This window comes from Lepidochelys olivacea (genome assembly GCF_965140295.1).
Source record: "Lepidochelys olivacea isolate rLepOli2 genome assembly, chromosome: 4".
Taxonomy (NCBI): Eukaryota; Metazoa; Chordata; order Testudines; family Cheloniidae; genus Lepidochelys; species Lepidochelys olivacea.
In genome coordinates this window covers 24439053-24454102 of record NC_140414.1, presented here as the reverse complement: position 1 = coordinate 24454102, position 15050 = coordinate 24439053, and the positions used below count along the sequence as shown (strand labels likewise).

Sequence of the window (15050 nt, the reverse complement as noted above, 5' to 3'; positions counted from 1 at the left end):
TCCATCAAATAAAGATTATCTACATTATTTTATTGTATTAATACAGGTTATTTAGTTTATTAACATGTTTTCTTTGTTTAATTTCTACCATTAAAAAATATAAACATCACAATGACTTTCCACAATACCTATGCTTTCATTAAGCCAATTAAATAACTTAAACACAATTCTTCCTCTTCCTTTTTATGGGCTTAATAGAATTCATCAACTTTATTTTTGTTTTAATGAAACTGATAGTAGAATATGTCTGTCTTGTAATTTTTATTATTCCTGTACAAAAAGTGAGGTAGGTTTTAATTATTATATTTTTACCACCTTATGCATAGGAGTAAGAACATTTGTCCCAAAGCCTGTTGCCACTACATTACAATACATTGGTGGAGCTGCTGCTATTCTGGGTTTGGTAGCCATGGCATCCGATGTAGAAGGACTGTATGCAGCTGTGAAGGCCTTGGTGTGTGTCGTAAAGAGCAACCCACTAGCCAGCAAAGAAATGGAAAGAATCAAAGGTTATCAGGTACTTAAAAAGTCAGACATAGCAGAGCAGGTAGATTGAATTTCCATGTAACTTGGCACTCTTACATTTCAATGCACCTAAAAATTGCTTTTTATTTATTATATTTAGTATCAATAGCTGTTTTAATCTTACTACCAGTTGAATAATATAAATATGGTCTTGGACTTCATTGGGACATCCTTAAATTCCATCATACTAAGAGCTTAATTGCCAAGAGTTTGCAGCACTCCTTCATTGTCTACAAGTGTGGCTTCAATCTATGGGGAACCCCTACCAGGGATCTGTTCACCTCCCAAATAAACATTAAGTGCAACATACATTGTTCCAGAAGAGCTCTGGGTCACCACTCATAGGGTGATGCTCTACTTCTCCATGGTCAGATCATCTGAACTATTCCTTCCCTCCATTTCCGCTACTGCTTCAGATTTTGTGCATGATCCAGCAGGGCCAGACAGTTTTGGTACCTGAATCTCCTACACATGTCATCTCCGGCACCGATCATCATTTTTACGTTTCCCAATCTACTGACTTAGGGGAGCAGCAAGATATCAGGCATCCCAACCCTTGGCTACCACATCTGAGCCTGGTTTTTGGATGAGGATTGTCCTTAGAGCAATCATGTTCTTGAGCTGTACAGATTATTCTTTCTAATGGAAGGATTCCACTAGAATTGCTGCCTAGCCAAGTGCAAGCATTTCTCTATCTGGGTGCGCTTTTCCAGAAACCTCTTCTCATTCTGGACTTTATTTTTGTTTTAATGAAACTGATAGTAAAATATGTCTGTCTTGTAATTTTTATGATTCCTGTACAAAAAGCGAGGTAGGTTTTAATTAATTTATTTTTACCACCTTATGCTTTAGGATTAAGAACATTTCTCATCCTTGAAGACACCAGGTTTGTTTGTCAGTTCCTTATGGGTCTCCTTGGCAGCAATCAGTGTATATCATGTGCCTTCATAGAGCTATTAGATCTTCGCACATCCTCTGAATAGCAGACTCTGAAAAGGCCTAATTAGTAAATTTCGGCCTATAAAAAAGCCTACTTCTTAATAAGACTTGAACCTTGTTCTCTCAGTACTCACTAAGCCTCCTTTTGAACCATTAGCTTCTTGCTCCGTATCTCTCCTATCCATGAAGGTCACATTACTTGTAGCTGTCACCTCAACCAGGAGGGTTGGTGAGCTTGGAGTGCTGATGGTGGATTTTCCTTACACTGTGTTCCATTAGGACAAGGTTTCATTACGTTTACACGCTAAATTCACCCCCAGAGTCATCTGAGTTTCACCTGAACCAGACTTGTCTCCTTACCTGTGTTCGTCCCAAAACCTCACACATCCTCAAAAGAAAGGAGGTTCCATTCCTTTGATGTTGGATAAGCCTTAGCCTTTTACTTTGACGGAACAAAAACAATCAGGAAGTCCCATAGACTATTTGTTGACAAAGCAGAAAGGGTCACGGGTCAGGCTATATCCTCTTAAAGAATTTTGAAATTTTCTTGGACTGGATTTTGCTCTGTCAGCTGTCTAGTCTTTCTCTCCCTTATGGGGTAAGAGCTCATTCCACAAAAAGGCAAGCAACACCTGTGGTATTGCTTCATAAGGTGTCTTTACTTGATATCTGTAAGGCAGCTACGTGGAGCTCAGTTCACACGTTTGTGAAACACTATGTCTTTGTACAAGACTCCTCTACTAATGCATCTTTTGGAACAGCAGTTCTTTGTTCAGCTCTGCCATCTACAATCTCGCACACACCTCGTATTTGAGTACTGCTTGTCAATCACCTACAGTGGAATATGCATAGGGAACAGCACTTGAAGAGAAAGTTGCTTGCTTTATAGTAACTGGAAGTTCTGGAGTACAAGATGGCAGCTTGTGCTAGGATGTCATAGTACTGTGTACCAGCCCATTTTAAAGTCATCATTGAAGTCCTTGGGTGTTGTTGAATTAGAAGTAATTCCCAGATATTTTATTAAGGCATTCACCCTATCTTCAAATAATGATGTCCTGTTGTTCCTATAGAATCTATTTGATCACATAAGACCCTGCCAATACTTAGCCTGAATTGTTGAGTTGAGGGCTGAGTGCGAGTTTTCATTCAAGCTATCTTCAGTTTTGATGGGTTTAAAAAAGACATTTAACATTATTTTAACACTTTTTTAGGGTGGCCTTTTCCCAAAAGGCTGCCCCAAGAGAAAAGACTGCTGTTTCAGTATTGTACTTTCTAGTTTGCTTTCAAATATTGTAACGGATCTTACACATTTAATACAATCCAGCTCAGTAGTCCATTTCTGTTCACTGGGCACAACACCCAGAATATCTAGGTTTTAGAGCTATTGATTGCATAGTAATAATCAAATCTGCCATTATGTTTTTAAAAACTTCTGGATATAAAAAGTCTCTACTGGTGTTCTGACCTAGTGTTTTGCTGGGGATTAATAAAGAACCATAATTCAGAGATACTTTTTTTTTAAAATGGCAATCCTAGGACCACAGAAAAAGCATATGATCAGTTTTATGGGATTACTAGATTAGGGTCACTAAAAGTTAGAATTCAGGACTGTTCAGATTTTGGATATAAAGCACTTCTGTAACTTGCCTTTGAATTCCCTGTTATTCCCTTCCTAATACTCAGACTTCAGATTTGAAAAGCCCTCCTTGCTTTTGCCATGAAATGGCCTTTCACTTGCCATATTACACCAATGTTTTTGGAGACCTTTTGTCTGAGGTGGTACTGGTTACAGCAGTGCAAATTCAGTGCAGCGCTAGACGTGTGCTCCAGCCAGTGGTAAAGAATATTAGATCGTTTAGGAGCAGGGAAATATCCCTCCAGCTCAACGTGCTTGGCTTTTTCCAGTTGATCCCAATTCCATCTCCCTGCTTTTTCATCACACCCTTCAAGCTTACAAGGTTATAGCAAGTTTATTGCTCCTACATTTTATAAAAGCTCCCTTTTGTTAAAGTGGATTTACTGTGTCCACATTCCTCTACTGGATCCATTGTGCTCTGATAGGATTCATATTTTCTTTGTCTGCAAAATGTTTGTAATATGGATTATTGCAGGAACAAAGGCTTAGAAAGAATGTTCATGTGCTGCTAAATTTTTTTTCCAGTTACTGGCAATGTTGCTAAAGAAGAAGCGCTCCCTTTTGAACAGCCATATACTACATTTGACCTTTTCCTTGGTGGGAACTGTGGATAGTGGGCATGAAACCTCCATTATTCCAAATTCAACTGCCTTCCAGGATCTGCTATGTGATTTTGAAGTACGTATAGCATCCCTGACAACTACAAATGTTATTTGGACGGTTAATGATTCAGGTGCTAATATAATACGTTGGCAGTAAATCACAACAGAGAAGGTGATTATTGTGAGAATATTATACTTTATACATAGTTCAGTACAGCGGACAAACTGTAGAGAGCCTCTGATCTACCACAGTGTGTAATTCTCATGGTAATCTTCCTACTGCAGTTGCTTCACTGCAAATAAAATTATTACTGGATACAAAAGGTATACCTTTTCACTGTAGAAGAGGATGAGGTTTGCAGTTAGCAGTTGAACAGCAGTTTCTGCTAACCTGTATGTTTTACTGTGGTAAATATATTGAGATACAAAAGATACGTTGAAAATAACAATGGGGTAAAATTCCAGTACAGCATATCCGAATCTGTGTATCAGATCCCCATTAAACTTCCATATGCATGGCCTACAAAAAGAACCCTAAGTTTGCAGTTTCAAACCAGTAAAAGTAAAGTAATTCAGAGTTAAATGCTGTTGTTTTGTCCTTATCTTATGCTATGGTGTGAAGAATAGCAAAAGCATGTTACATAAGATGTTACACAAGGTGAAGATAGCTGGACCATAATATAATCAAATTTAATATCCCTGTGGCAGGAAAAACACCACAGCAGACCAACACTTGTAGCATTTAATTTCAGAAAGGGGAACTACACAAAAATGAGGCGGTTAGTTAAACAGAAATTAAAGGGTACAGTGCCAAAAGTGAAATCTCTGCAGGTTGCATGGAAACTTTTTAAAGACACCATAATAGAGGCTCAACTAAAATATATACCCCAAATTAAAAAAAAACATAGTATGAGAACCAAAAAAGGGCCACCATGGCTAAACAACAAAGTAAAAGAAGCAGTGAGAGGCAAAAAGGCATCCTTTTAAAAAGTGGAAGTTAAATCCTAGTGAGGAAAATAGAAAGGAGTATAAACACTGGCAAGTGAAGTATAAAAATACAGTTAGGAAGGCCAAAAAAGAATTTGAGGAACAGTTAGCCAAAGACTCAAAAAGTAATAGCAATTTTTTTTTAAGTACATCAGAAGCAGGAAGCCTGCTAAACAACCAGTGGGGCCACTGGACAATCGAGGTGCTAAAGGAGCACTCAAGGACGATAAGGCCATTGCGGAGAAACTAAATGAATTCTTTGCATCTGTCTTCACGGCTGAGGATGTGAGGGAGATTCCCAAATCTGAGCCATTCTTTTTAGATGACCGATCTGAGGAACTGTCCCAGATTGAGGTATCATTAGAGGAGGTTTTGGAACAAATTGATAAATTAAACAGCAGTAAGTCACCAGGACCAAATGGTATTCACCCAAGTGTTCTGAAGGAACTCAAATGTGAAATTGCAGAACTACTAACTGTAGTCTGTTACATATCATTTAAATCAGCTTCTGTACTAGATTACTTGTGGATAGCTAATGTGACACCAATTTTTAAAAAGGGTTCCAGAGGTGATCCCGGCAATTACAGGCCTGTAAGCCTGACTTCAGTACCGGGCAAACTGGTTGAAACTATAATAAAGAACAATATTGTCAGATGTATATATGAACATAATTTGTTGAGGAAGGGTCAACATGGTTTTAGTAAAGGGAAGTCATGCCTCGCCCATCTCCCAGAATTCTTCCAAGGGGTCAACAAGCATGTGGACCAAGGGGATCCAGTGGATATAGTGTACTTAGATTTTCAGAATGCCTTTGACAAGGTCCCTCACCAAAGGCTCTTATGCAAAGTAAGCTGCCACGGGATAAGAGGGAAGGTGCTCTTGTGGATTGGTAACTGGTTAAAAGCCAGGAAACAAAGGGTAGGTATAAACAGTCAGTTTTCAGAATAGAGAGAGGTAAAGAGTGGTGTCCCCTAGGGGCCTGTTCTGGGACCAGTCCTATTCAGCCTATTCATAAATGATCTGGAAAAAGGGGTAAACAGTGAGGTGGCGAAATTTGCAGATGATAGAAAATTACTAAAGATAGTTAAGACCCAGGCAGACTGCAAAGAGCTACAAGAGGATCTCTCAAAACTGGGTGACTGGGCAACAAAATGGCAGATGAAATTTAATGTTGATAAATGCAAAGTAATGCACATTGGAAAGCATAATCCCAGCTATACATATAAAATGATGGGGGTCTAAATTAGCTGTTACCGCCCAAGAAAGACACCTTGGAGTCATTGTGGATGGTTCTCTGAAAATATCCACTCAATATGCAGCGGTAGTCAAAAAAGCAAACAGAATGCTGGGAATAATTAAGCAAGGGTTAGATAATAGGAGAGAAAATATCATGTTGCCTCTATATAAATCCATGGTATAAATCCATTCAAATCTTGAATACTGTGTGCAGATGTGGTCTCCCCATCTCAAAAAGGATGTATTGGAATTGGAAAAGGTTCAGAAAAGGGCAACAAAAAGGATTAGGGGTATGGAAAGGCTTCCGTATGAGGAGAGATTAATAAGACTGGGAATTTTCAGCTTGGACAAGAGATGACTAAGGGGACATATGATTGAGATCTATAAAATAATAACTGGTGTGGAGAAAGTAGATAAGGAAGTGTTGTTCACTACTTTTCATAACACAAGAACTAGGGGTCACCAAATGAAATTATTAGGCAGCAGGTTTAAAACAAATAAAAGGAAGTTTTTCTTCACACAACGCCCAGTCAACCTGTGGAACTCCTTGCCAGAGGATGTTGTGAAGGCCAAGACTATAACAGGGTTCAAAAAAGAACTAGATAAGTTCATGGAGGATAAGTCCATCAATGGCTATTAGCCAGGATGGGCAGGAATGGTGCCCCAGCCTCTGTTTGCCAGAAGCTGGGAATGAGCAACAGGGGATAGATCACTTGATGATTATCTGTTCTGTTCATTCCCTCTGGGGCACCTGGCACTGGCCACTGTCAGGAGACAGGATACTGGGCTAGATGGACCTTTGGTCTGATCCAGTAAGGCTGTTCTTATGTTCTTAATACACAGGACTCTGATCACGCACTGTTGAGTTCTCTCCGCTTTTTACCTATGCAAAACACAAGCTGAGTTGACAATCTTATTTCTGTAGTACTTTGCTATTTTTTTTAATTGAGAAGCCCTATTTTCAAATATTAATTCCCTAATAGGATATTCTATTTTGCTCAAATCAGCTCTTAAGGTACGGAAGTGCACAGTTTTCATCCCTATGTGTCAATTTAGGTGTCTAAATACATATCTGGGGACATGTGTGATAATTGAGGCTATTTGTTCCTGTAGCATTTCCTTTTAATTAACTTTTATGGAATTCTTACAGCTCTCTCATTAGTGCCAGTGATGTGCTTTGAAAATCCATCCGGGTGTATTATCATGCTTTAAATGTATTAAGGTTATGAATAAGTAGCCAGGAAATGTAAAGTTGATCCTTTGACTTTAACCTTTCACAGGTGATCCACAGAAAAGAAAAATGAGTGTGTGCCCATTTTTGCTTTTTTACAATATGCTAATAGACACAAGTATCGTGTGCCTGTTAATGTTGTTCTTTATATTATAGCTAACCTAAATCCAAAAAAGCAAAGATGTGAACAGATTGAACTACCCCCACCGCAGACCTTCACTTCTGAATCAGAGCAACAATAGAACTGTTTGAAAATTTTTTGTCAAATTGCCTTTATTTTCCAGAAAACCAATTAGCTTTTTCAACATTGTATTGTTTTTTAAAAAAAGTAATTTTTTAACCAAAAAAAGTTTGTTCAAAAAAATTTTCAACAAATGTTCTTCTGCTGATTCAGCAGTAGATGTCTTGAGCCAGTTGAACAGATTAACATAGAGTAGGATCTTCAGCAGAGCAATGTCTTCTTTCACAAAGAATAAGATCATCAAAATAAAAAGTAGTTTGTTGAAGATCCTGCTGTTCAATGGTTTCACAGAGATAATATATTCAACAAAGTAACAGCTGTGGTGTCAAAGATCTTGGTCTCCATGAAACTGCTCAGTTTGGGTCATCTCTGCTTTGTTTTTCAAGAAAGACTCTTAGAGCAACTCAAGAACTAATAAGTTAATGATACTAAAGATATAAAAAATGGGAAACCTAATTAAGTGAGAGGGAGATGGTTTACTTAGACTGTACACACCTTTGTTTTTGTTTTTAAACCCTGTTTAACTAGCGGTAGGAAGATAGTGTCTTTAAGATTCAACTGCCCAACCACTTCATTTCGGATTGAGAAAGCATCGTCTGCTTTGGGTTTTCCAAGGGAGACCTCCAGCTAAATGGGGAAAAGAAGACTTTCTCTTCCCGATACTTCCAAAGTTTAAAAAAAAAATGCAAAGGGCAAGAAAACCCACTTACTAAAAACAAAAAAAAAACCTTTCAAACCTTTTTATAATATATTACAAGGATGCTAAAAGGGGCCTGACTCTTCATTGTTTTTTGTTCAGCGGCAAACCAGACTTAAAATTTATAGCCTTAATGTTGAATTTACTTACTTTTGTCTGTCTTGCTGTTTGCATTGATTAACTATTAATCTGCAGTAAAGAATAGAAATAATTACTTAAAACATTGTGTGCAAAATTTGGTATGACACTGAGAAGAGTTGTCAGTGAAGATATTTTTTAATCTTGACAGAGAAACTAAGCTAATTATTGCAAACAAATATAGCTTCATGTCCATTAAAAAGTATTTTAAAAGAGACATGTAGAGCCTGATTCTGATAACATTTGCACCAATGTAAATCCAGAGTAATTCCAGTGAAGATACATTAGACATAAGATGGGTGTAGTTGAAATCAGAATCAGGCTGATGAGCTTTTCACACAGCCTAGTTTTGCTATATTCTGATGTTGTTAAACTGTACTCCCATTTTACTATACACTGAGAGAGAACTTTTGGTGCCCTGTGTTCTTCTGCAGTCTTTTTGTTCATCTGTTTGAACTTTATTTGGGACTGATGGCCATGTAATTTATGTCTTTGAAATCAGCATTTGAACAGAAAGAAAAGGAGTACTTGTGGCACCTTAGAGACTAACCAATTTATTAGAGCATAAGCTTTCGTGTAGCTCACGAAAGCTTATGCTCTAATAAATTGGTTAGTCTCTAAGGTGCCACAAGTACTCCTTTTCTTTTTGCGAATACAGACTAACACGGCTGTTACTCTGAAACCTGTCATTTGAACAGAGTGGACAGGATAATTATAATGTACAGCAAGGATTTTAATCCACTGTTTGACTTTTTTTTTTTTTAAGCAGTAAACTGTGGCTTGTCTATCTCTTGGTATATTAAATAGGATGTTAACTTTTTGTTTAACTTAAACAAGAAAATAGATTTGTATATAAAACGTACCACTGTGTATTCTGTATTTCAGGTCTGGCTTCATGCACCATATGAGCTTCATCTTTCATTATTTGAGCACTTCATTGAACTTCTCACAGAATCCAGGTATTAGCTGACACTGGCCTCATAATAAGGCCTACGGGATAACAAATTATACACATACACAGAAGATGTTTTCATTGTTTGTTAAATCTTTTCTCTCTTTCAGTGAAGCCTCAAAGAATGCTAAATTAATGAGGGAGTTCCAGCTAATCCCCAAACTGTTGCTGACTCTTCGAGATATGTCTTTGTCCCAGCCCACTATTGCTGCAATTAGTAATGTACTGAGCTTTTTGCTTCAGGGCTTCCCCAGCAGCAATGACCTGCTCAGGTAGCACAAACGTTTACTGATTTATTTTAAAGATACTGGTGCTTTTGCAAGAAACCTGCTGATAGTAATTCTTCTAGGGTGACTAAAGTAAAGAGTTTATGTATGGAATAGTTCCAGTAGAAATGGCAGAACCAAATATAGAAAATAGTTTAAAGCCAGTGCATCGACTTGTGTCTTAAGTCTAAGTAAAAACAGAAATGACTGAATACTGATACTCCTTAAAATGTTTTCCAGTATGTAGGGCACTAATGGAGGAACACAATGTTCTAATTCCACAGTTACTATGAGAGATTATGAAACTTCCTTGGATATTGTTAAGTCTGTGCCTCATTTCTACTTAAATTGAGGTGATATTTCAGAACCCATAGAGTTGTTGTTAATCCAGTTGTTGTTAAAATGCAGCATTTGCCACCGTTTATCACTCTTATCTGAGAGACTTATTCTAGCTAACAGGTAAAATTCTCTGATAAGATAAAGTTTGCCACTTGTATCTTATGATATTGCACATGGGTAGAAAATTGCAGTGTTTTGGGTATTTTGTGGTAGGGAGGCTGGTTGGTTTTTCTGGCTTTTTGGCATTTTTTGCTTGAGCAAAACCAGTAAAACTGAAAATTTGAATAGGATCAAACATCTTGCCTGGCTCCATTTTTACTATGCAGGACAGAATTTACACAGATACTATAGGGCATAGCTTTAATTTTATTACTAAATGAATAAGTTGTAACATTTGGTTCCCTGTTCCTACCACTCGTCATGGCCACTGGCTTTCCCTGTACTTTGGACAGCAGCCAGAACCTCAGTGGCATTTTCTAGAGCGTTGCCACAATTAAGAGCTCCAGGGTAGGTGGTGACTTTTCCCACAGTGACTTGTCATCAAAACAAAAATAAAGAGAGACAAAATAAGATTTAAAAAAATTAAATGATGTGTGTATATATAACTCTGCAAGAGTTAAGATAGGTAGGTACATCTTGGATCAGTTACAGTAAGATATGCGATATCTTACTTTGCCCCTTCCCGTAGGTGTCCTGTCACTAAGACAGTCTCTTCCCTCCAAGGAGCTGTCATTCTTCCCCCTTTCTGAGATCACATTTGTGTTTGACTATTTTTTATGCCTGTGGGGGGAGATGATTCATTATCATGTCATCCATGCCTGTTAAGATTTCATTATCATTTTGAAGAGTAATGTTAGATAAGGTATACCATCTTGGGGAACATATTAGTGTCTCTGAGCAATGATTGTCCTCTATATCTTCTAACATTCCTTTGGTCTGGATCTGGAGATATTTCCAAGTTTCCTCTCTTAAAACCTAGCATTTTCAATATATTTTACCTAGTAAGTACATTAGCAATCTGAATGGGTCAAAGTGACTGCATTCTGGTTTCCATATCAGTTGACAAACAATGTTAGATTGAGGCAAATTTTGTCTTTTACAAGTGACGGGATTAACTTTTTTGGTATACTTTCATCTCTCTAGTATTTTTATTCTATTAGATGTGAATTATTGACAGATTAAAGTCCATCTGTCACAGAAATACACATTGTAATTCTCTATCCATAAAGGTTTGGACAGGTGATCTCTTCCACTTTGCCTACATTTGCAGTCTGTGAGAAGTTTGTAGTTATGGAGGTAAACAATGAAGAAAAGCTTGAAACTGGTAAGTAGCTTCCAGTGTTTGAGAAATAATCATCTGGGACACACTCTGTGTGCTTAAATGCTTTTCAATTGTTGATGATGATCTCTACATTTTAATTCTAGTATACTGGCTCCAGCTTAAAGTTTTAAACGTTGCGTGAAAAGCAAGCAGTGCAAAAATAAAGCCTGTTTGTATCTACTCTCATTTTGTTTTCCTTCACTTAACACTATATTTTCTTTCTACTTCTTCCCACTCACTTCTTCAAAACAGTTGGGCATTTCCACCTCTTTAATGAGACAGAGATGACTGGTGCCATCTGTCCTCCAAATGTGGCTTCTCTTTCACTCAGTAAAAGGAAGTGAAAGCATCAATTAGTGTGGTCTGGGTTGTTTTTTTTTTTCATGCAGAAAAAATAATTGCCTATATCTCCTCTGCAAATGAACACTTTAAGTACTTCAAAAACATTTTTTATTTAAAGCTACAGACGTAAGATATTCCAGTGAAACTCCTGTCACAAGGCTGAAGCAGAAAAATGAAGCCACTGTATAGTCCTGACATCTTAAACTTCCTCCTGTCCTGAAAGTTCCAAGATCTTATTGATACATCATTAGTAACTATAATTAAAAGCTGCTATTACAACAGTACAATTGTAGTAGCGATTGTTCTGTTGAGGAGGTATTAGAGAATATGTATTGTACTTCTATCTCTGAATTTTGTTTTTCTTTCCCCTTATTTAAAGGAATTTGTCTTTATTATCTATGGAGATCCTTTGTTTAGCATTACAGGAATCTTTTATTTATTGTGCGAGATGTTACTGGGCATGTTTCTCTTCCTTGTTTCCAGCTACTAAATTGCATTAAAAGAGAAGTAAATATGTAAATATCTTCTGTTAGCATTATTTTTAAAGTAAGTGTTTGCTGTAGCTGTCACAGGGATATTACACAATTCAATGAGTGGAGAGGTGATTTGGGAGATTATGAATCGGTAGACAAGTGGATTTTAAGGTCGATTATTAAGGTTTGGTCTATTCAAACAAAATGTTTCAGAAACACCTGATCGCAGTAGATCACTCCCACTCTTCTTTTTTCTGCAAACACCTATCTTTGGACCTTTATGAACCCACCCTCTTTTTTTTTTTTAAAAACTTCCCTCAAAACATGCTTTTTCTCCAGAATGTAAAAACTTGATTTTTGTCTGTGTGCACATGGATAGGTTCACAAGCTGAAGTGAAGGAAGGTACAGTCGAAAGAAAGTATCAAACACTAACAAAAAAAATGACACTTAAGATGCATTTATCAACTTCTTTCTTTAGCCCTTCTATCCTTGCATCTTACCCAGTATCTGAATCCCTCATAGGGGATTTTGTGTTTGTGTGGTTTTTTTTTGTTGCTTTAGATTTAAGCTTCTTGGGGCAGGATCTTTTTTATTTGTAGAGCACCGTGCATGTTTATGGCTCTGAAGGACCAACAATCAGTTAAGAATTTTATACTTGCAATATCTCTGCTTACTCCATGCAGAAAAATGGAACATTTTTTCTTAGGGGTGGCATTTTGAAACTCTGATGCGTTGTAGTGTGCAAATACGATATGGAAGTAGCTGGGCTGACATACTTTGGAATCTGTGCCTAAAAGAAAATGAAACTAATTTTACCCCTTCCTTATTTTGCAATAGCAGGTTTGTTGTCGAGGCTTCATAATAAGGAGCATATTATTCAATTCAATGACACTCTGTAAGGACAAATGCAAAGTACTCCACTTAGAAAGGAACAATCAATTGCATATGTACAAAATGGGAAATGACTGCTTAGGAAGGAGAACTGCAGAAAGGGATCTGGGGGGTCATAGTGGATCACAAGCTAAATATGAGTCAACAGTGTAATACTGTTGCAAAAAAAGCAAACCTTGTTCTGGGATGTATTAGCAGGAGTATTGTAAGCAAGACTGAGAAGTAATTCTTCAGCTCTACTCTGATTTGACTTCAACTGGAGTATTGTTTCCAGTTCTGGGCACCACATTTCAGGAAAGATGTGGACAAATTAGCGAAAGTCCAGAGATGAGCAACAAAAATGATTTAAAGGTCTAGAAAACATGACCTATGAGGGAAGACTGAAAAAATTTGGTTTGTTTCGTCTGGAGAAGAGAAGACTAAGAGGGGACATAACAGTTTTCAAATACATAAAAGGTTGTTACAAAGAGGAGGGGGGGAATAATATTCTCCTTAACCTCAAAGGGTAGGACAAGAAGCAATGGACTTAAATTGCAGCAAGGCTGGTTTAGGTTGGACATTAGGAAAAACGTCCCAACTGTCAGGGTGGTTAAACACTGGAATAAATTGCCTAAGAAGGTTGTGGAATCTCCATCATTGGAGATTTTTAAGAGCAGGTTAGACAAACACCTGTCAGGGATGTTCTAGATAATACTTAGTCCTGCCATGAGTTCACAGGACTGAATAGATGAGCTTTCAAGGTCCCTTCCAGTCCTATGATTCTATATATCCAAACTGACTGTATTTTGTGTTTTTCTATTGTTCAACCTGCTTTTAATGTCTGGTTTTATTATTTTAGACTGCACTTGTTTAAAGCTATCTGCTTCGTATTCCACTTAATTTCTGAATTTTATGTTTAGGAACAGAGGAGGATTTTGGAGGCCTTGCTTCTGCTAATCTTATTCTTCTGCGGAACAGACTTTTAGATATCCTTCTCAAACTTGTATACACGTCTAAAGAAAAGACAGGTGTTAACTTGCAGTAAGTATAAATAACTCATCTGATGGAGAAGAAGGAGGTAACTGTAATAGTGGGTTTGATTTATGATAACAGGTAAAGGGGGAGAAAGTCTGCTGAGCCACACTCTGGTCACTAGTTATACTGGTATAAATCCAGAGGAAATCCATGAAATTAAGTGAAATTATTCATAATATGCACTGGTGTCACTGAAAGCAGGATTTGGCTTTGGCTACACTAGAAAAAAATCAGATATGTAATTCTTCAACCATGTATTCCCACTGTGGTAGCAACAGTGGCAGCACTAGTGTAGACACAGTGTGCAAGTGTGTTTTTTTTTTTTTTTTTTTTTTTTTTTTTTACTGTCTCATCTAACTTTGCTCTTCATCCTCCAAATCACCCTCTAATTGTGTTTAGATAGTATGATGGTAAAAACACATGCATCATGTCTGAGCTACGAAGTCCACTGTTGTTGCTATCACAGGATGGAGCTGCACTGGAGAAGAATTATGTGGACTCTCCCTAAGAGAAACAAAAGTTTTTTGTATTTTATTTCATGAAATAACAATTGTAGGGATTCCATCTGTTCATTTTTAAAGGTGGGGGTGGGGAGGGAGGAGGTTTTCAGTTGTGTGACTTCACTGTTTGTTTGTTTTTTTAACCCTTAATCTCGACAAAACCAGGTTTCAGATTTCTTAATGCTCTCCTTAATTCTTTATTTACAACTTTTATATAACAACTTCATATACAATGATCGAGAAAATACAAAATATAAAAAGACAAGCCATCCACATTTACAGCAGTCAAATTCCAGAAAATTTAAAATTTAATTATCAAATAATCCCAGTATAAAAAAATTCTCAATAACTTCATTAATTCTATAGTATTAAAATCTATTTAACATTTCAGGTGAAAGCCTGTCAATTTATGGTTAATGAAACAAAAGAGCCATAAAGGAGAGCAAAAAGGGTCTTGAACCCTGTGTGTCGAGTTTGAATCTTCTGGTTTAAAGGATTCTAACAATCACGCTACAGCTGCACTGAGCCAGTTTGATGTATTTTTGTGGATTACGTAGCAGATTCAACTTCTGCCATAGCTTTTAGGCAATGAATCTTAACCTCAAACATAATCTGGGAATTCAACAACTTGGGTTGTTCAAGTACATCCCAAATTTGTAAATGATGTATGCTACATTTTTTCGTAAGTGTCTGCTTAACACTTTCCTTCTGCCTGTGCA

At 37.2% G+C, this 15050-nt stretch overlaps 1 protein-coding gene across 2 annotated transcripts in view; it reads left to right on the top strand.

The window, feature by feature from the left end:
* The window catches only part of WDFY3 (WD repeat and FYVE domain containing 3), a 261096-nt gene that overhangs the window by 153170 nt on the left and 92876 nt on the right, over positions 1 to 15050 (top strand). For both annotated transcript variants that reach the window (XM_084627016.1, XM_084627015.1), the window contains 6 exons: positions 327 to 517; positions 3626 to 3778; positions 9118 to 9191; positions 9295 to 9456; positions 11019 to 11113; positions 13717 to 13837. In XM_084627016.1, the coding sequence (XP_084483142.1) occupies positions 327 to 517; positions 3626 to 3778; positions 9118 to 9191; positions 9295 to 9456; positions 11019 to 11113; positions 13717 to 13837 (796 nt within the window). The remainder of the gene's footprint in view (positions 1 to 326; positions 518 to 3625; positions 3779 to 9117; positions 9192 to 9294; positions 9457 to 11018; positions 11114 to 13716; positions 13838 to 15050) is intronic.